At 38.3% G+C, this 22093-nt stretch overlaps 1 protein-coding gene across 1 annotated transcript in view; it reads right to left on the bottom strand.

The window, feature by feature from the left end:
• Positions 1–8123: 8123 nt before the first annotated feature.
• Positions 8124–22093, bottom strand: part of KLHL42 (kelch like family member 42) — a 37487-nt gene continuing 23517 nt past the window's right edge. The window contains exon 3 of the mRNA XM_036758367.1: positions 8124–10528. Coding sequence (XP_036614262.1) covers positions 10077–10528 — 452 coding nt within the window. The 3' untranslated portion in view covers positions 8124–10076. The remainder of the gene's footprint in view (positions 10529–22093) is intronic.

Below are 22093 nucleotides of genomic sequence, written 5' to 3'. Positions count from 1 at the left end.
TAGTCAGTCGATTAGCATTTATTAAGCACCTCCAATGTGCCAGGCTTGATTTGCCCATAAAGTAAACACTTTTGAAAAGATAGGCTAGAGGCAGATTTTAAAGGACTTTATATGCCAAACAGAAGGGTTTGGATTGGAGCCCAGAGGCAACAAAGAACCAATGAAGTTTCTTTAGCAAGGGAACGACATGGCCAGACCTTTGCTTTGGGAGCTGTGTAGACGATAGACTGGAGAGGAGGATAGCTGGAGTTTCCTGGAATGGTCCAAATGAGAGAGGATCAGGGCCTATGCTAAACTAGTGGCCACCAGGATAGAGAGACGCTATGCTAAAGCAAGAGATGCTATGGAGGTGCAATCAATAGAGCTACTTCCACAATTGTCTGACTGGCATCTGGTTTCAGAATCGTTATCTAAGGAATGCTGCAAACTACAGGTGCTCGGGGGAAAAGAAACCTGCATTTCACTTGAAAGCCATAAATCACAGGTGTGACTACTCATGCAGAAAAGGAGAATTCATCTACCCTGCTCCCCCAGCCACATGGAAAGCGTTAAACTTCACCACATTATTCAGGCAGGCCGAGTCAAAATAGGCCCCATTTAATGTAACAGAGCCCATTTAAATGAGCAACCCTGTGTAGTAGGTTTATAAAGTTTCTTAAACAAGCTTCAGTACCCTCCCCACCCCCCATCCTTTCAGCGAACACATTTCTTGGCTCCCAAAATAATTGCCTTTTAGAGTGTTAGGTAAAACAAGACAGGCAAACACACTCTGCCCCGTCTACCAGACAGATTTAAAAGGAAAAATACCTCCAACCACAAACCACCTGAGCTACAGTGCTTCTCTCTAGCCTCTTAGTCCTTCCAACTAGCAGAACTTAGGCCTGTGGAGGAGACTGGACACCGAGAGGTACCCACAGACATGTTGTTTGCAGACTCACAGACTGAGGACCGGAAGGGACCTCAGAGGCCATCTAGTACAGCCCACACCTGAACAGAAATCCCTTATACAACATAGCTCCCTAATCATCATCCTGGCTCCTCTTTATTTCTCCCAAGCTAAGATCTGTCGAAAACCTGGAATGACTTAGGACATTTACTTTGGGGTATGTAGATAGCTTAAGAAATGTGTACTGCACTTCTCCCCAGAAAGCTGTAAAATGTTTTACTTTGTATGCTGTTAAATAACCTGACCCAGGACAAAGCTTCAACTCATCAGAAGCACATTGCTCCCAGTATTAGCAGGGGAGACCCAGAGTTCCAAAGTCGTGACCCATGCCTCTCTCCTCACTGAGAGCCTCTCCTACGTTGATCCAAAGTCTTCCAGGATAGGTGACTAATATTCAATGTTCAAATTTTCTTACCAACACAAATTCTTGTGGAAACTAAATAAAAAAGGAAGAGAAGGGAGAACGTGCATGCCTAAGAGCAAGTTATGGTTTAAATAATCAAAAGTGGCCTTGTAGAAACTCAGGCTATTGTATCAACCCTTGGTACCACTCCCCAGAATCCCTACCCTCTTCCCTGCCTGTGGTTATACCTACAGTCATATGGAGGGACTTGTGAATGTTGGATCCTCTGCCTCTGGCAACTATAAAGGCCATGAAGCCAAGGAGGTGCCTCCAGATTTTTAAAAAAATTTTTTTATCCCGTTCTAGAAAATCACGGACAAACATGACCTTTACATATTCAAATAAGAAGGGAATAGGATGATTTTATGTAGAACCACTTCCCAGCCTTTATAGTACAGTGCCTAGTGAGTAGCAAGAGCTTAACAAATGCACTTGTTCATATTTAAAAGATTTAACCTTGTTGATTGGCTACAGTTGGGGTATAGCAACTTTTCCCTTAAAAAAGGAAGACAGATAATTGAAGAGAAGACAATGAATCTATTACACCCATCTTAGTTTTTAAAATTTTAATGTTAAAATTAACATAATAGTACCACCATCATTGCTTATCTGTATCTTTTCCTGTTCTATGTATTTTTAAATGTTTCATTGATGACTACTTTGTAATGTACTAGGGCCCCTTCCTTCTGACTTTTTTTCATTATCTCTTTTGAAATTCTTGATATTTTGTTCTTCCAGATAAATTATGCTATAATTTTGTCTGGTTCGACTGGCACTGAACTTATAAATTAATTTAGGAAGTACTGTCATTTTTATTATATTACCAAGTTTAAACTAAGAGTAATTAATTACTCTCCAATTATCTATCTTCCTTTTGTTCGGGGGAATATCACACCACAGATCACCCTGTGGTGCCCTCATCAGCTCCAAATCCTTCAATTGGATTAAAAAAGGAATAGCTTCACTGGCTAACCAAACGAACACGTGATGGACGACATTAAACAAAAAGAGAAACTTTAGCAGTATTTTCAGTTAAGCAGTGGGCCAATCTAAGAGTTAAGGATTTCAGTTCCAAGCATACTAGCTAGGCCCTTAGGAAGGGATCACTGTGGGGAAGGAGGAAAGGGGAAATGGGGAAGGCAAAGGAAGTTTCTCTGTGTGTGTGTGTGTCTCTCCCTGTCTCTCTTTCTTCCTCTCCTTCCCTCCCCTCCCTCTCACTCCCTTCTTTCCCACCCTCCCCTTCTCAAGAGTAGCCTACAAATGGGATTCTCTTATAAGTTGTGATGATGCAACTTCTTTTCCAAAATGAATACATAAATGTATCATTTCTTGAAAACTGAATTTTGTGAATAGCACCATATTTTACACATACTAGAACTTTTTATTTAAAGGAACTATGCAGTAAAACCTTTTACGTATTGAAAAAATCCTTTTGTAAACAATTTCCCTCATGTTCCCTGTGATTAATCAGTTTTGTGAATTTATAATGATATGGGGTTTTGAATTTTTTTTTAAGTTTTGTTTTTATATTACCTAGACAGTGAACCATCCCTTATAACAAAGATTTAAAAAAAATAAGAAAAGAAAAACTTACTTCAGCAAAACTAACCAACCAAGTTCAACATTATATGAAATGTTACACAATTAAGGGACTTCCACCTCTGCAAAGAGAGGAAGAGTTATTGTTACGTCTCTTCTGTGGAACCAAGGTTGATCATTATAATCATACAAAATTCAGTTTTGAATTTTTGTTGTTATTTCAATTTACATTGTTTGCAATCATTCTATATATTGCTTCCCCAATCGTGCTTCGCTTTGCACTAGTTCATATTGGTTTTCCCATGCTTCTCTATTTGTCTTCATATTTGTCATTTTTCCAGTGCAATAATATTCTACCACATTCATTTATTCAGTGCTTAGCACAGTGCCTGAAACATAGTAGGTGCTTAATAAACATTTATTGTCAAGAAATGACATTTATTGACTGAATTTGACTTAGCCATTCCACTAATCAAAGGGCATCTTTATTGCCAACACTGTGCTATTGCAGAAAGTGTTCCTAAAGATATTTTGATGTACCTAGGGCCTTTTTTTCTATTTCTGACCTCTTCAAATACACACCAAGCAGAGATATCTCTATGTCAAAGAGTATATAAATTTTAGTAACTTTCTCAGCATAACTTTCCAAAACGCTGGACCAGTTAATAACTCTACCAACAGCATGTGCTTGTCTTTTCCACCAACTCTCCAACACTGACTATTTCCATCTTCTGTCATTTTTACTGATTTGTTAGGTAGGAAGTGAAACTTCAAAACTGTTTTAAATTGCATTTCCTTTTTATATGGTTGCTTTTGCAATTCTGGAAACCATCCATTCACATCCTTTGTCCAGTTATCCACAAAGAATAGTTTTTGGTCTTACGTATTGTGCTTGTTCTCTAGATATCTTGGTTCTCAGACCCTTATCAGAGATGTCTGATGTAAACATTTTTCCCCACTTGACCATATTCCACCTTATTTTAATTGTATTGATTTTGTTCATACAAAAGCTTTTCCATTTCATGCACCAGAATAAGTAATTTTATATCTTGTGATGGCCTCTAACTCTGTTGCTAAGAATTTCCTTCCTAACCAAAGCTGTGCAAGGTGTCTGATCTAGTTCTCTTCTTTTTTTTTTTAATATTTTATTACTTATTTAATATTTTTAGTTTTCAGCACTGATTTCCACAAGATTTTGAGTTACAAATTTTCTCCCCATTTCTACCCTCCCCCCACTCCAAGACGGCATATATTATGATTGCCCCATTCCCCAGTCAGCCCTCCCTTCTGACACCCCACTCCCCCCATCCCCTTTTCCCTTAATTTCTTGTAAGGCAGGATAGATTACTATGCCCCATTGCCTGTATATCTTATTTCCCAGTTGCATGCAAAAACAACTTTTTTTTTGAACATCTGCTTTTAAAACTTTGAGTTCCAAATTGTCTCCCCTCTTCCCTCCCCACCCACCCTCCCTAAAAAGGCAAGCAATTCAACATAGGCCACATGTGTATCATTATGCAAAACTCGTCCACAATACTCATGATGTGAAAGACTATATTTTGCTCCCACCTATCCTTGTCCCCTTTATTCAATTTTCTCACTTGACCCTGTCCCTTTTCAAAAGTGTTTGCTTTTGATTACCTCCTCACCCTATCTGCCCTCCCTTCTATCGTCCCCCCCTTTTTTATCCCCTTCCCCCTTCTTTCCTGTGGGGTAAGATACCCAATTGAGTGTGTATGTTATTCCCTCCTCAAGTCAAATCCGATGAGAACAAGATTCACTCATTCCCTCTCACCTGCCCCCTCTTCCCTTCCAATGAACTGCTTCTTCTTGCCACTTTTATGTGAGATAATTTACCCCATTCTATCTATATTCCCTTCAGCTACCCTAATACTCATGAATTACACACATCATCTTTCCATGTAGGAATGTAAACAAAACAGTTCCACTCTAGTAAGTCTCTTATGATTTCACTTTCTTGTTTACCTTTTCATGCTTCTCTCGATTCTTGTGTTTGAAAGTCAAATTTTCTATTCAGCTCTGGTCTTTTCACTGAGAAAGCTTGAAAGTCCTCTATTTTATTGAAGATTCATATTTTGCCTGGGAGCATGATACTCAGTTTTGCTGCGTAGGTAATTCTTGGTTTTAATCCTAGCTCCATTGACCTCCAGAATATCATATTCCAAGTCCTTCAATCCCTTAATGTAGAAGCTGCTAGATCTTGTGTTATCCTGATTGTGTTTCCACAATACTCAAATTGTTTCTTTCTGGCTGTTTGTAGTATTTTCCCCTTGATCTAGGAGCTCTGGAATTTGGCAACAATATTCCTAGGAGTTTTCTTGTTGGGATCTTTTTCAAGAGGTGATCAGTGGATTCTTTCAATTTCTATTTTGCCCTGTGGCTCTAGAATATCAGGGCAGTTCTCCTTGATAATTTCTTGAAAGATGATATCTAGGCTCTTTTTTTTGATCATGGCTTTCAGGTAGTCTAATAATTTTTAAATTCTCTCTCCTGGATCTATTTTCCAGGTCAGTGGTTTTTCCAATGAGATATTTCACACTGTCTTCCATATTTTCATTCTTTTGGTTCTGTTTTATAATCTCTTGATTTCTCCTAAAGTCACTAGCTTCCACTTGCTGCAATCTAATTTTTAAGGTAGTATTTTCTTCAGTGGTCTTTTGGATCTCCTTTTCCATTTGGCTAATTCTACCTTTCAAGGCATTCTTCTCCTCCTTGGCTTTTTGGAGCTCTTTTGCCATTTGAGTTAGTCTATTTTTTAAGGTGTTATTTTCTTTAGTATTTTTTGGATCTCCTTTAGCAAGTTTTTCATGGTTTTCTCACATCACTCTCATTTCTCTTCCCAATTTTTCCTCTACTTCTCTTACTTACTTTTCCAAATCTTTTTTTGAGCTCTTCTATGGCCTGAGACCAATTCATATTTTTCTTGGAGGCTTTTGATGTAGGCTCTTTGACTTTGTTGACTTCTTCTTGGCTGTATGTTTTGGTCTTCTTTGTCACCAAAAAAAGATTCCAAAGTCTGAGTCTGAACTGAATCCATTTTTGCTGCCCGTTCATGTTCCCAGCCAACTACTTGACCTCTGAGCTTTTTGTGAGGGTATGACTGCTGGTAGAGTAGAGAGTACTTTGTCCCAAGTTTGAGGGGCTGTGCTGCTGTTTTCAGAGCTACTTCTACACAGCAAGCTCTGCCACACCAGTGCTCCTTCTCCCAAGGAGAAGGTTCTCCCAAGAACCCCCAACCAGGATTGCAGCCCAGATTCAGGCAGGGCAAAGCAGGCTTTGCACTCCCGCTCGCACTTAATTCCTCCCACAAGGTGGGCCTGGGGCTGGAAGCAACTGCAGCTGTAGCTCTGGAAGCAGCCTCAGAGCTGCACCACCTCTGCTGCCCCTGGGGCAGTGGCCAACCATGAACTCCTTTCACTCTATCCCAGCAGCTTTTCCCACTAACCTTCTCCATTGTCTTTGGCATTTGTGGGTTGAGAAGTCTGGTAACTGCCACTGCTCAATGATTCCAGGCCCTATAGCCTGTTCCACCTGGCTCCCAGTCTACTTGGTCCTGACGCAGCCCACAATGGGCTGTGCGCCACTCCGCTCCCAGCTCCGTGTGATAGACTTTCCAGTGACCATTCAGGCTGTCCTGGGCAGGAGACCAGCTTCCCTCTGCTATATCATGGGTTCTGCAGCTCTAGAATTTGTTCAGAGCCATTTTTTACAGGTGTTTGGAGGGATTTAGGGGAGAGCTTAAGCAAATCCCTGCTTTCCATTTGCCATCTTGGCTCCGCCCCCCAATCTAGTTCTCTTCTAATTTATCAGTGTGTCTTTTTTGAATATTTTGAACTTATTGTAGCTTACGGCATAAAAGCACTGGTTTAAAACTAATTTTTGCCAGACTTCTTCCAACTTACCCAGTAATTATCAAATAGATAATTCTTCCCCAATTTATATTCTCTGGTTTATCAAAAACTGGGTTGAGTTCAATTGTTTCTAATTCTTCCTTACCACATCTGTTCTACTGACCTACTTTTCTATTTTTTAACCAGTATCAAAGGGGATTTTTTGTATTTCTTTCATTACTGCTGCTTTATAGTACAACTTGTGATTTGGAAGTTCTATTTCCCCTTCATTTTTACTTTTTTAAAGAATTTCCTTTGAAATTCTAAACCTTTCGTTCCTCAAAATGAAGTTTATTTTCCTTAACCCTATCAAGTATCCTCTTGATATTCCGATGGCTATGGCACTACATCTGTAAATTAGTTTAGACAGTCTGGTCATTTTCATTATATTGCTGTGGTTTAGCCATGAACACTAAATATCTCTCCACTTACTTAAGTCATACTTTATTTCTTTAAAGATTAATTGTATCTCTACAGGTCTCAAGTGTACCCTGGTAGATAGATTGACTCGCAAATATTTTGCGAATATAATCAAATTTTCTTAAAGTAAGTCACAGCTGTTGGAATAGTTTTATCTGCGAAGGCAAGGGATAGCGGTTAGCCGTACAATCGCCGTATTATTAATGTACTGCTTCCCCTAGAGAGTGTCAAAGGACAATCTTACTGAAGGCCTTTAGTCAATCAAAATCCAGTTTACATAAAAAATGTATGTGTGGTCTAATTTTTGAGAATGTTGGGCTATCCTTGGCTGAAGCTTAAACTTATAATTGAATTCTCACAGGAAAAATAAATGACTGTCTAGGAATCTGATTAAATTAAGATATGTTCCATCTGAGATAACCAAGGCAAGAATTTAGCACCTTTCCTATTACTGCAAACACCACCAGAGACTATTATTTTTATGCAACTGCTTCCTCTCAGCTTTTCAATGGCACATGTGTTTTGCAGCTGTCCTCACTTTAGCCAACAAGAATAAAGAATCAATTAAGAAGAAAAGGTCAAATCATCAAGCTGCCTGAATTACACATCAGGGTTGGGTTTTTTTTTTTTAACTTTAAAATGAGAACCACATCAAATACTAAACAAAATGATAAGATTTCAAGGCAAGTTTTCTCTCTTCCCCCTCCCATGTTTTTAAGTTTAAGGGCAAAGTTCAAACACACAAACCCTTCTTTTATATATCCACTTTTATTTTATAATAAAAATCATCTTATGATACATTTTATCTCATACTATGTGAATTAAACCAAAACTTACATCATTTTAAATGGAATTCGTAGCTGTTAAAAAAAAAAGACCCAAAGAATAGAGCTAAGAATTTTAGAGGCAGGTTCAAACTAGATGTTTAAGGAACTATATGAATTGCTGTTATTGAGTTGTTTTGGTCATGTCACTCTCTGTGACCCTATTTGGGGTTTTCTTTGCAGATTCTGGAATGGTTTGCCATTTCCTTCTCCAACTACAGGAATACATCTTTCACTTAAGCCGTTTGATAGCTGGAACTATTTCTTTTTTGTCTTTGTATTCCTAGCATTTAGCAAAGTCCACTAGTACAAAGGAGGCAATTAATATTTTCTTATTGAATGGAATTATTAAAATAGGATTGTTAAAATGTGAAAATTGTTGTTATTCATAGATACTAACAGTATTTCAGATGCCTTAAGAAGAATTTAAATATTATGTCATTTATGTTACTTATTGACTTTGGTCCTTAATCAAGGAAAAAACACGCAGTTAGTTATTGTTGGTTAGTCACATTCCTTAAAATATATTGGATCATGGATGTCATGTTTGGATAAAAAATACTTTGAGGAAATGTTCCCCTGAGGTTTAAAAATTTGGTCTCTCTCTCTCTCTCTCTTTTTTTAATTTTCAAATACCTAGTTCAAGTAAGCCTCCACTAAAGTCCTTCTCTGATAACTTATCTTGGCATGGAAGTATCCCTGGGTTCTTGGAAGCTATGTCAAAGAGGTTCAAAGTCCAGTAGGTCCTAGTCTATAGGAAAGGTTCTGGACCCAGACATGGCAATGCCCCCCAAAAGGGCTGTATGGTCAAGTAAAATTAATGTCTTCAGATATGTAAGTATGTGAAAAATACCATCTTTATTTTCCTGATCATCACAGACAAGGTCTCACTGTTTCAAAACTGGAACATGCCCCCTTCCCATTTCTAAAAAAGCAAATCCTACTAAGGTGCGGTGATTTAATAATCTAAGCTAGTTCTGGCTTTTAACGAATCCCTGAACTTTTCGTCTGTTAACAGTTATATTCACTGGTTTGCAAACTTGGTGATAGTAGACCAGCAAATGGAAAGCTATTATTGGCCATGAAGAATGATGCCCCATGGCATGGAATTTAAAGTTCTTGGCACCTAATTGTGACTGAGAGGGATGGTGGTCTCCCTCCAGGGGCCCCTTGTAATGCTAGAAAACCCTCTTCTGGTATAAGGACTCAAAAAACTACCACTAAAGGTTGTGGCACTTCTTCCCTAATGGGTATATTCAGGCTTTGGGCTGTCCCAATTGTCCCCAACCTTGAGTCAACTGTCTTTCCTCCTTCCTATCCCTTAATAAAAGGGATTAATATCACTTAATAACTTAAAAGTGCAAGAATAAAGCTCTAGACAGGAGATCTCCAATCTAGAAGTTTTTTTTTAAATCTCAGTCAGTAAGCATTTTTAAGTGCCTACTAACTACCAGGTACTGTGCTTAGTGCTGGGAATACAAATGAAGTCTCTGCCCTCGAGGAGCTCACTGTCTAATTGGGGCACTGTCCTTTTGTATTATATTCCCAAACCGCAGCACAGGGCCTAGCATGTAATAAGTGCTTAAAAATGCATGTTTATCAATAAAGACAACCCAGGATATCTCTACCTCACTCTGGAATTCCCGGGATGGTCCCACAGCTTTGAGTACCAGGCAGGCAGATATGTGTCTGTAGCCTAACATTCAGCCTAGTGAAGTTCAGTTACTCATATTTTACCATTTATGCTATTTAGTGGTTGGTGATAAATTTTTTGGCCAAAGAAACTAATGAAAAATTATTTACTAAGGTGTGGATTATCAGTGTTGGTGGAAAGAGTACCAATATCATTAAAGTCACAAATCTTTAGAAGTAGTAAATTAAGTTCAAGTAGTGAAGTTATTTATAAATGCTAAATATGTGGCCTAATGTAGCTTACATTATCCCCTTGGGCCAATGCCAATCATCCTTATAATTAGATTTTACTTTTTCTAATTAGGTTCTTTCAATATTCTAAAATGCTAAATTAAATGCAGTCATATTTCTGTTTCACTAGGCAAATACAGAGAGCAAATCAATAAGTTCTGTCCAAAAGCTGGAAAACGCCTAAATGGCTCCCAACTCTCTGAAAAGATATTATACTTGAGAAAAACCCTATGTTCCAAGCTAGTTGACAGAGTAATGTCTCTGCTCATAATATAGATTCCATCATTATGAAGTGTGCAAGTCAAGTTAAGACCTGATTTGGATGTGTTCTCCTTGAGATAGAGCCATTCCCGGGTAATCGTATTGTAAGACTGCACTGTTAATTGGTCCTCATTTTGGTTGGTCCTTTTGTTGGGTCCAAGTTCATGGAGACAACCTCCCACCAAGTAGATGGTCTCCTCCACAGACAGCATCTGTTGTTTGCGAATGTGGACGTCACATACTTCAAAAACAGTCCAGGCATCAGAAGAGGGACAGTACTGCAAAATGTTCATATTCCTATCTAAAATAAAAGAATAAGCAAAATTGTAAACATTACAGATACTGCTCACCACCCACAGCACATCCCCATCTCTCTGTACTGAGGCACTTTAAAATGCTGGAGTAATTTAGGACAAATCTAGTAAGTTCATTATTGAGTCTATATACCTCCAGCTAAAAAGTATGAGGAAACTCTTATTTCCCTCTCAGAACTAGAAAAATCTATAAGAAAGATAAAATAAATTATAGAGTGGAACAGAATTACTGGAAAATTAATTTGACTAATGATTTATGGTGACTAATGAATAGAAACATTTTAAATATACATACATATGTATATATATATATATATATATTTCTCAGAAACCCATAGTACCTTTACAAAAACTGATCACATGATGGGCATAAAGGAATGATAAACAAATGTAAAAAGGCATAAATAAAAATATATTCTTTAGAGAAAATAAAAATAGAAATTAATACAGGATATATGAACAAAAGATACAGATCTAAATGAAGAGTAAGTAATGGCATCCTGAATGATGACTAGGTGACAAAGAAAAATATTTTATTAAAGATAATTTTAGTTAAGCAACAATATACCAAAATTTATGGTTCATAACTAAATCAATCCTCAGAAGAAAATTTGTTTCCCTGAAAACTTATAAAATAGAAGAAAGTATCAGTTAACTCAGCATATAATTTTAAAGACTAGAAAAATGAATTAGCAACTTTAAGATAATCACAAAGGAAAGAATTTTGAAAATCAGAAAAGTAGAGAAACTTGAAAAGAAAAGGACTACAGAAGTAAGCAACAAAACTTATGATTAAGAAAGAGGAAAGCCAAATTACAAAATAAAAATTAAAATGTGAATTCAGAGCAGAGAAATAATAAAGAGAATTATCAGAAAGTTTTATATACAATTATATACCAACAAAACTCAGAATTCAAAGGAAATTGTTGAATATATATATGTATATATATATATATACACACATATATATGTATATACATAAAATACCAAAAGTAACAAAACAAAAAATAGAAATCTTAACCCAAACTAGAAAAAGAAATAAAGCAGGCCATTTATGAACTACCAATGCAGAAACTTTGAACCAGATGGATTAACAAGTCATTCAACATTAATTAGCAAGCATAATTCATGATATAATCCACAAAAATAACAAAAACCCTATGACTATTTTAATAGATGCAAGAAAAACCTTTGACAAAATACAGTACTCATGTTAAAAGCCCTAAAAAGCCTAAACACAGAAGGAACCTTCTTTAATATGATCAAAAGCATATATATAATGCCAAGACCTAGCATTATTTGTAATGCAGAAACATTAAATGTTTCCCTAGAACAAACAGTGGCAAAAGATGCCTCTACTCACCACTAGTATTGTACATCGTTAAAGAAATATTAGAGACATAAACATTGCATAAAATTATTCCTACTTGCAGATGACACGACATGAGGGCACATTTTGAAAGTATTAGCAATCAGGAAGAAACTAGATCCAATAAAGCAGCTAAATATAAATAATTCCATAAAGTTATTGGCATTTCTATACACTATAAACAAGAACTAGGAATAAACTATGCAGTAAAAACTAATTGGGCCCATTAATGTTAAGTGGCAGGTAGGTGGGCCTGCAGTCAGATGAAGATTCATCTTTCTAAGCTCAAACCTGGCCTCAGATACGGCCTAGCTGTATGACCCTGGGCAAGTCACTTAACCCTGTTTGCTTCAGTTCCAAATAAGCTGAAGAAGGAAATGGTAAACTACTTGCCAAAAAAAACCTCAAATGGGATTAATAACAACCCTAAGTGACTCCTTTGTGTTGCTCAAAGATCTCTAATAGTAATTTCTTCTTTTTTTCCAAGGTGCAGAACCACAGTTTTAATTAGCTAATTGCAGCTACTTAGCCTAGAACACTAACACACAAATCTCCTCAATGTTGGAAACCCCCTCAATCCTGGAGCTTCATCAATTATTCTACTACCTAAGAGCCGGAGTCTGAGTCTGGGAAGGATATCCACACATTGGAGCCTTAGTGTTGTCCAATGCTAGCTAAAGAGGAGTGAGGTTGGGGGATAGGGGGTGGGGGTGAAGAGCACCCTGAGGACAATTACACTGATATCCCAGGGCCCTCATGGACAGCTGGAGTACAGCCGCTTACTGAACTAATTCCAGCCACCCTGCTCTCCTTATTTGTGAGAATATGCCTGCCTCAGAATGAAAATAAGTTTAAATAAGCAATCTGGAACTTGGCTGTGCTTCTCAGAAGGATCTGACTTTCTGAAATGAATAACCATACACCTATTTTGGAAGAACTGGCATGCCACGGACAAATGATACCAAGAATTTCATTTTTTCTTTTCATTTATGAACACAATCGACACAAACATTTCAAAAATTTTATATATAAAAAGAAGATTTTATTTGAAACGATGAGCTTCAGCTACACACTATTATTACATTGTTTTTAAAAACTATTAAAAAAGAAATAAAATTGCTACGCGTTCCTTTCTGAATTTTTGAGGGTTTCCCCCCGTGTACTTCTTTTTCTCTTTGACGTTCTTTTCCTTCTTTTTCTCTTGCACCCCTTTTAATTCCCACTAACCCACCAACCCCCAATGAAGCCCTTCCTCATCTCAAATAAGACAAGTCAAGCAAAAGAGATCAAATGGGAGTATGTGAAAAATGGATATCTCATTCTGCATCTCATCTACCACCTCTGTCAAGGGGTCTTCTGAAGTCATGTTTGGTCACTGCATGGTTCAGAATTCTGAAGTCCTTCAAAGATACAATCATTTAAGTTATTGTGGTCTTCCTCTAATATGTTCTCCTGGTTCTACTTATCGCATTCTACATGAGTTCGTATGTCTTTCCGACTTTTTTTTTTTTGGAGGCATTTGGGTTAAGTGACTTGCCCAGGATCACACAGCTCGTAAATGTCTGAGCTCAGAGCTTGGATTTGAACTCAGGTCCTCCTGGTGCCAGGGTCAGTGTTCTATCCACTGTGCCACCTAGTTGCCCCTGCCTTGCTCTTAATTCTTCATATTCTTTCTTTTTGCTTATGTTTATTATTTATTTTTAGCATTCTTTTCTTTTTTAAATTTTGAGTTCCACATCCCCTCCCTTCTACTACCCACTAAGAAAGCAAGCAATATGTCGATTATAAATGTGAAATCATACAAAACAAATTTCCATATTAGCCATGTTGCAAAAAAAAAAAGCAAGAAAAATAAAGAGAAAAAATTACACTTCAATTTGCACTCAGAATTCATCAGTTCTCTCTGAAAGCAGATGGCACTTTTTCATCATGAGTGCTTTGGAATTGCCTTGGATCACTGTACTGATCAGAGTAAGCAAGACTTTCATAGTTGGTCTTCATTATAATGTTGCTGTTAACTGTACACAATGGTCTCCCGGTTCTTCTCACATCAGTTCATATAGGTGTTGCTATGTTTTTCTGAAACTACCCCCTCTGTCATTTCTTATAGCATAATAGTGCTCCATCATGGGGCAGAGGAGTGGGGTGACAGAAGGGAGGGCTGACTGGGGAATGGGGCAATCAGAATGCCATCTTGGAATGGGGGGGAGGGTAGAAATGGGGAGAAAATTTGTAACTCAGAATCTTGTGGAAATCAATGCTGAAAACTAAAAAATATTAAATAATAAAGTATGGAATTAAAAAATAATAATAGTACTCCATCACAATCATATACCACAGTTTGTTCAGCAATTCCCCAATTGATGGGCATCCCCTTGATTTCCAATTCTTTGCCACCACAAAGAGGTGCTATAAAAATTTTTGAACATATAGGTCCTTTTCTTTTTTCTTTGATCTCTTTGAGATAATGACCTAGTAGTGGTATTGCTGGGTCAAAGGGTATGCAGTTTTAGAGCCCTTTAAGCATATTTCCAAATTGTTTTCCAGAACAGTTCACTATTCCACATTTGTCATTTCTGATAGGTGTGAGATGGTACCTCAGAGTTGTTTTAACTTGCAGTTCTCTAATTAATAGTAATTTAGAGCATTTTTTCATGACTATCGATAGCTTTGATTTCTTTGGGAATGGCTCTTATTTTTATAAGTTTGATTCGGTTCTATGCTATATCAGTATATATTTGAGAAATGAGTCCTTTATCAGGGAAACCTGCTGTAAATTGTTTTGACATTGTCTGTGGTATCTTTGAGCAAAATGTAGTTTCCCTGATTATCTCTTTTAAATAGGTCTGGTTTTGCTTTGCTTTGTCTGAGATTATGATGTCTACCTCTACCTTTTTCTTTTTTTACTTTAGCTGAAGGGTGTAAGATTCTGCTCCAGCCCTTTTTTTTAGCTGTGTGTCTTTCAGTTTCAGGTGCATCTCTTGTAAAGAACCTATTGCTGGATTCCATTCTGCTACATGCTTCCATTTTATGGGTGAGTTCATCCTATTCACATTCAGTTATAATTACTCATTCTGTATTCTCCCTCAATCTCATTATCTTGTTTCTTCCTGTCTCTCTTTTTATCCAGTCCCTCCTCAAAAGTCTATTTTGCTTCTAACCACTGCCTCCCTTAACCCGCCCTCCCTTTTATCATCCCCTCTCCCCCTTTCTCTTATTCCCTTCTCCTCCTATTTTTCTATTGGGTAAGTTACATTTCTATATACAACTGAGTGTGTATATATATTCTTTCCTTTTTGAACAAATTCCACAGAAAGAGGGGCAGCTAGGTGGCGCAGTGAGTAGAGCACTGGCCCTGGAGTCAGGAGGGCCTGAGTTCAAATCCAGCCTCAGACACTTGACACATATACTAGCTGTGTGACCTCGGGCAAGTCACTTAACCCCAACTGCCCTGCTCAAAAAAAAAAAAACCCAAAAAACAAATTCTACAGAAAGTGAGGTTCAAGCATTGCCTGCTACCCTTCCTCTGCATTTTCACCTCCACTGTAAAAGCTCTTCCTTGAATGTCTCCTTTTTATGTGAGAAAATTTTTCCCTTTCTACTTCTCCCTTCTCCCAGTCCATCCCTTCATTTTTGGGGAAGATCATTCAAACACAATCAAGTTGCACCCACGTACTCTGTTTATATAAACTCCTTTTAACTGCCCTAATAATGAAGTTCTTAGGAGTTACGTGTATCATCTTCCCATTTTATTAACTCTCTTATAATTACTCTTTCACAATTACTTTTTAATGCTTCTCCTCAGTCTTGTGTTGGAATGTCAAATTTTCTGTTCAGCTCTGGTCTTCTCATCATGCTTGAAATCCCTCTTTTTCATGAAATATCCATGTTTTCCCCTGAGGGTTAGACTCAGTTTGCTGGATAGTTGACTCTTGGTTGCAGTCCTAGTTCCTTTGCCTTCTAGAATATCATATTCCAAAGCCTCTACTCCTTTAACATGGAAGCCACTAAATCTTGTGTGCTCCCAACTGACTGCTTAAAACACTCTCTTTGACCTGGAACTTCTGGAATTTGGCTATAATATTCCTGGGAATTTTCATTTTGGGATCTCTTTGAGGAGGTGATCAGTAGATTCTTTGATTTCTATTTTAGTCTAAGACAGGACTGTCCAACCTTAGGCTTTTATTGAAACAATAGATAATATATTTTGATTTGCCACTTTAGTGAGAGCTCTGAGGTAGCTCGGTTTCGTTTACTAAAGCATTTATGTAAATTTCTATGCTTGTAGGTGGGCCACATAAATCACACCACAGGCCACATGCATTTTGGACAGTCCTGGTCTAAGATATGCAGGCAGTTTTCCTTGATAATTTTTTGAAATATGATTTCTTTGATCATGGCTTTCAGGTAGTCCAATATTTCTCAAATTATCTCTCCTCAATCTATTTTCCAGGTCAACTGTTTTTCCAATGAGATATTTCACATTTTCTTCTATTGTTTCATTCTTTCCACTGTGATTTATTGTTCCTTGATGTTTGACCTGCCTAATTCTAATTTTTAAGGAATTATTTTCTTCAGTGAGATCTTGTACCTCTTTTTTCATTTGGCCTATTCTGCTTTTTAAGGAGTCCTTTTCTTCAGAATTTTTGTGCCTCTTTTACCATTAAATCAACTTTGTATTTCAAGGTGTTATTTTCTTCAGAAATTTTTTGTGCCTTTTTTACCAAGCTGTTAATTCTCTTTTCATAATTTTCTTGCATCACTATCATTTCTTTTCCCAATTCTTCCTCTACCACTCTTCTCTTTACCTCCTCTAGGAATTCTTGTTGGGCTTGGGTTCGATTAGCATTTTTCTTTGAGGCTTTGTTTATAGCTGTTTTCACATTTTCTTCTGCGTTTGTGTCTTGGGCTTCTCTGCCACCACAGCAGCTTTTGGGGGAAGGGGTTGTTTGTTATTTGATTATTTTTCTAGACCATTTCTTGACTTTGAACTTTATCTTAAAGTTGGGCTCAGCTCACCTAGGGATGGGGGTAGCACTGTCCTAAGTTTCTGGCTCTTTTTGTGCTGCTATTTTCAGAGATAGTTCTTGGGATCTGCAAGTCTTTGGTGCTTCCAAAGTGGTGTGATGCTGGGAGAGGTGTGGTCACCACTTTTCTGGTCTTTACCTCTGTAGCCACAAGGTCTAGTGCTCTCTTTGCCTTGGAACGGAGACAAGGGCCTCTACTCCCTTGTGACTGACCCCCCACACTTCTCTCCACCCTGGAAATGCTTTATGCACAATAGAGTTGCCAATCAGTGACAGACATTCCCAGTGCCAAAAAAGCATCCCCCATAGATCTCTTTCTGACCAGCTGTCCATCCCCCTTGCCATTTCTGGACTGAGAGCTCCCAAAGTTGCTGCTGCAGCAGCCACTGTTTCCACTGCCTCCAGAAAGGCCTCCACCCCAGTGTCAGAAACTTCTCCTTCAACTTCTTAAGTTTTTTTTAGGCCAGAAAAATGTCTTGCTCTGACTTTTTGTTGGTTCTGCCACACCAAATTTTTATTTGAGGTGTTAAAGTTGTTTGGAGAGAAATGTCGGGAGACTTCAGCTCTTTAATATTAGGGTGCTAATCACTAGTTACTGATATTGAGGGGAAACATGTGAGAATACGGGATCAAGTCAGTAGCATTAGAAAAATCCTACTGCCCCCAAGAGTTCTCCTAGAACCCTGAAGGGGAAACACATCCAGCTGCTCTCGAGAACCTGATCTACCAGTGGAGTTGGGGTCAATCTCACCAAGATACCTGCGGTCAGGACAACTACAAACAGCAGTCACATACCCCAAGAACTTCACCTCCTGAGGAGGTCTAGTCCACATTTGTTAAGTGTTCTAATTGTTAAGTGTTCTATAAACTGAATTCTAAATCTGCTCTCTACAATTCTACTCACTGTTCCTAGTTTTGCACTCTGGGCCAAGCAGAAAAAAAATCTAATCCCTCTTCCACACAACACCTCTTCAATTATTTCAAAACAGCTAACATATTAGGGGCAGCTACATGATGGGAGTGGATAGAGTGCCAGCCCTGGAGTCAGGAGGACCTAAGTTCAAATCTAACCTCAGATATTTACTAGTTGTGTGTCCTTGGGCAAGTCACTTAACCTGTTTACCTCAGTTTCCTCATACATAAAAAGAGCTGGAGAAGGAAACAGCAAACCACTCTAGGATCTCTGCCAAGAAAACCCCAAAAGAGTTGGACATCACTAGACAACAACAAAGCTACCATATTCTTTTTATTGTAAGTTTTCTTGTATAAGAAGCCTTCTCATTTAAGACAAGCTAAACATTTGGATATAATTTTTCTAAGAGAGCTAATCTTACATGATGGGGACAGCACACAAAGCACAGTTTTTTGTGCTTTAGAGGAAAAGAATTAGATTAGAAATCAGAAGACCTGACTTTTACTAAACTGAATATGAAACTTTGGATATGTCCCTTAATCTCATAAGAAATGGATGTTGTAAGGAAAAAATTCATGCTATGAAAAAGAAATCAATCATAAGTACTTATGAAGACAATGGATTAGTCAAAAGAATTCTTATTAAATAGTCACAAAAAATTATATAAATGGAGTCGTAAGAGCTCCATGAACTGAGCATGGCCCATCTTTCTTCTCAAATACCTATTGAAACCCTTAGAAAAAGCTACCTTTATCACCTCCCTTTCTTCTCCTCTCATTCACCTCTTAACTATTTGCACTTGGGCTTCTGACCGCATCAGTTAATTGAAAAAGCTCTTTCCAAAGTCATCAATAATCTATTAATTACCAAGTCCAATTACTTTTTCTCAATACTTATCCCTTCTTGACCTCTCTGAAGCACTTAACACTGCTGCCCTCCCTCTTCTAGATAATTTTTCCTCTCTAGATTTGAATGACACAGCTGTCTCTTAGTTCTTCCATCTCACTGCTCCTCCTCAGTCTCCTTTGTGCAGTCATCATCAGTATCATGAATGAATGAAAAAGCATTTATTAAGCACTTACTGTGTGCAAAGCACTGGGGTACAAAAAGGAAGGCAGCCCCTGTTCTCAAAGAACTCAATTCTCCCATTGGTGAACTTCTATTTTATTTTTTTTAATAAATTAATTTATTTATTTTTAGTTTTCAACATTCACTTCCATAAATTTTAAATTTTCTCCCCCTCCCTCCTCTACCCTCTCCCCAAGACAATATGCAATCCAATACAGGCTCTACATATACATTCTTATTAAACATATTTTCACATAAGTCATAGAAGAATTAGAAAGTACAGAAGGACAATATATATACTATAGCATATATATGGAAGTATATATGGAAATATAAAAGTATAGAAGGCCAATATATATAGAAGTATAGAAGAATTAGAAAGAATGGGAAGAACCATGAGAAAGAAAAAAACAAAACATAACAAAAAAAAAGAGCAAATAGTATGCTTCGATCTGCATTCAGACACCACAGTTCTTTCTCTGGATGTGGATGGCATTTTCCATCATGGGTCTTCTGGAATTGATTTAGGTCCTTGCATTGCTGAGAAGACCTAAGTCTAGCAAAGTCAGTCATCACACAATGTGGCTGTAACTGTATACTATATTCTCTGCTTGCTTCACTCAGCATCAGTTCATATAAGCTTTTCCAGGTTTTTCTGAGATCTGCCTGCTCATTATTTCTTATAGCACAATAGTATTCCATTACATTCATATACCACAACTTGTTCACCCATTCCCCAATTGATGGGCATTCCCTCAATTTCCGGTTCCTGGCCTCCACAAAAAGAGCTGCTATAAATATTTTTGTAAATGTGGGTCCTTTTCCCATTTTTATGATCTCTTTGGGATACAGCCCTAGAAGTGGTATTGCTGGGTCAAAGGGTATGCACATTTTTATAGCCCTTTGGGCATACTTCCAAATTGCTCTCCAGAATGGCTGGATCAGTTCACAGTCCATCAACAATTAATTAGTGACGAACCTCCATTTTAAAAAGAAGGTCCAGACCTTTCTCACTGTCTCACGGTCCAGAACCTGCTTCAGCTGCTTTCTCCCTTCATTCCTGTGACTTCCTTCTTCCAGTTGTGAATTCCTCCCTGAACCTCCATTTTGAGGAAGCAACCAGACCATCCATGGCTTGCTCTCCAGACTTTGCCACCATACTCTTCTCCATTCACCAATTTTTTGGCTCCCTTTTATGCACTGTCTTCCTCATTAGAATATAAGCTCCTTGAAAGTAGGAAATCTCGAGGAGGTGGAGCCAAGATGGTAGCTAGAAAGCAGAGACTTGCTTAAGCTCTCCCCCAAATCCCTGCAAACACCTGTAAAAATGGCTCTGAACAAATTCTAGAGCTGAGGAACCCACAAAATAGCAGAGGGAAGCAGGTCTCCAGCCCAGGAAAGCCTGGATGGTCGCTGGAAAGGGTCTATCACACAGTGCTGGGAGCAGAGCGCAGCCCACTGTGGGCTGTGCCAGGACAGGCTAGACCGGGAGTTGGCCCGGATCAGGGCTTAGGGCCACGAATCATTGAGCTGTGGCAGTTACCAGACTTCTCAATCCACAAACACCAAAGACCATGGAGCAGGTTAGTGGGTAAACTGCTAGATCAGGTTAGAAAGCCATCTGGCCCCAGCCCTGGGGGTGATGGAGGCGGTGCAGTGGAGGCAGCAACAGCAAGAAGCTCCTGCGGCTGCTTCCAAAGCGCCAGTGTCAACTATTTCCGGAGTCCCTGGCTCACACCATGGGAGGAATCAAGTGGCAGGCCAGAGCGGGACAGCAGGGCTTGCTTTGCCTTGCTTGGATCTGGGTTGCAATCCTGGTTGGCAGTTCTTGTGGGAGGAGGAACACTGCTGTGACAGAGCTTGTGGTGACAGTAGAGAAGAAGCAGCTCTGAAAATAGCAGCACAGCCCCTAAAGCTTGGGACAAAGCACTCTCTGCTCTCTACAAACAGCCATACCCTGACAAAAAGCTCAGAGGTCAAGTAGTTGGCTGGGAACATGAGCAGGCAGCGAAAATGGACTCAGTTCAGACTCAGACTGAGACTCTAGAATCTTTTTTTGGTGACAAAGAAGATGAAAACATACAGCCAGATGAAGTCAACAAAGTCAAAGAGCCTACATCAAAAGCCTCCAAGAAAAACATGAACTAGTCTCAGGCCATAGAAGAGCTCAAAAAGGATTTGGAAAAGCAAGTTAGAGAAGTAGAGGAAAAATTGGGAAGAGAAATGAGAAGGATGCAAGAAAACCATGAAAAACAAGTCAATGACTTGCTAAAGGAGACCCAAAAAAATACTGAACAAAATAAAACCTTAAAAAATAGACTAACTCAAATGGCAAAAGACCTCCAAAAAGCCAATGAGGAGAAGAATGCCTTGAAAGGCAGGATTAACCAAGTGGAAAAGGAGGCTCAAAAGACCACTGAAGAAAATACTACCTTAAAAATTACACTGGAGCAAGTGGAAGTTAGTGACTTTATGAGAAATCAAGATATTATAAAACAGAAGCAAAGGAATGAAAAAATGGAAGACAATGTGAAACATCTCATTGGAAAAACCACTGACCTGAAAAATAGATCCAGGAGAGAGAATTTAAAAATTATTGGACTACCTGAAAGCCATGATCAAAAAAAGAGCCTAGATATCATCTTTCAAGAAATTATCAAGGAGAACTGCCCTGATATTCTAGAGCCAGAGGGTAAAATAGAAATTGAAAGAATCCACCGATCACCTCTTGAAAAAGATCCTAAAAAGAAAACTCCTAGGAATATCATAGCCAAATTCCAGAGCTCCCAGATCAAGGAGAAAATACTGCAAGCAGCCAGAAAGAAACAATTTGAGTATTGTGGAAAAGCAATCAGGATAACACAAGATCTAGCAGCTTCTACATTAAGGAACAGAAGGGCTTGGAATATGATATTCCGGAGGTCAATGGAGCTAGGAGTGAAACCAAAAATCACCTACCCAGCAAAACTGCATATAATGCTCCAAGGTAAAATATGGATTTTCAATAAAATAGAGGACTTTCAAGCTTTCTCAGTGAAAAGACCAGAGCTGAATAGAAAATCTGACTTTCAAACATAAGAATTAAGAGAAGCATGAAAAGGTAAACAAGAAAGAGAAATCATAAGGGACTTACTAAAGTTGAACTGTTTTATTTACATTCCTACATGAAAAGACG

This window comes from Trichosurus vulpecula, chromosome 5 (genome assembly GCF_011100635.1).
Source record: "Trichosurus vulpecula isolate mTriVul1 chromosome 5, mTriVul1.pri, whole genome shotgun sequence".
Lineage (NCBI taxonomy): Eukaryota > Metazoa > Chordata > Mammalia > Diprotodontia > Phalangeridae > Trichosurus > Trichosurus vulpecula.
Note: the sequence above shows the minus strand (reverse complement) of the source record. Positions and strands in the feature narration are given on the sequence as shown.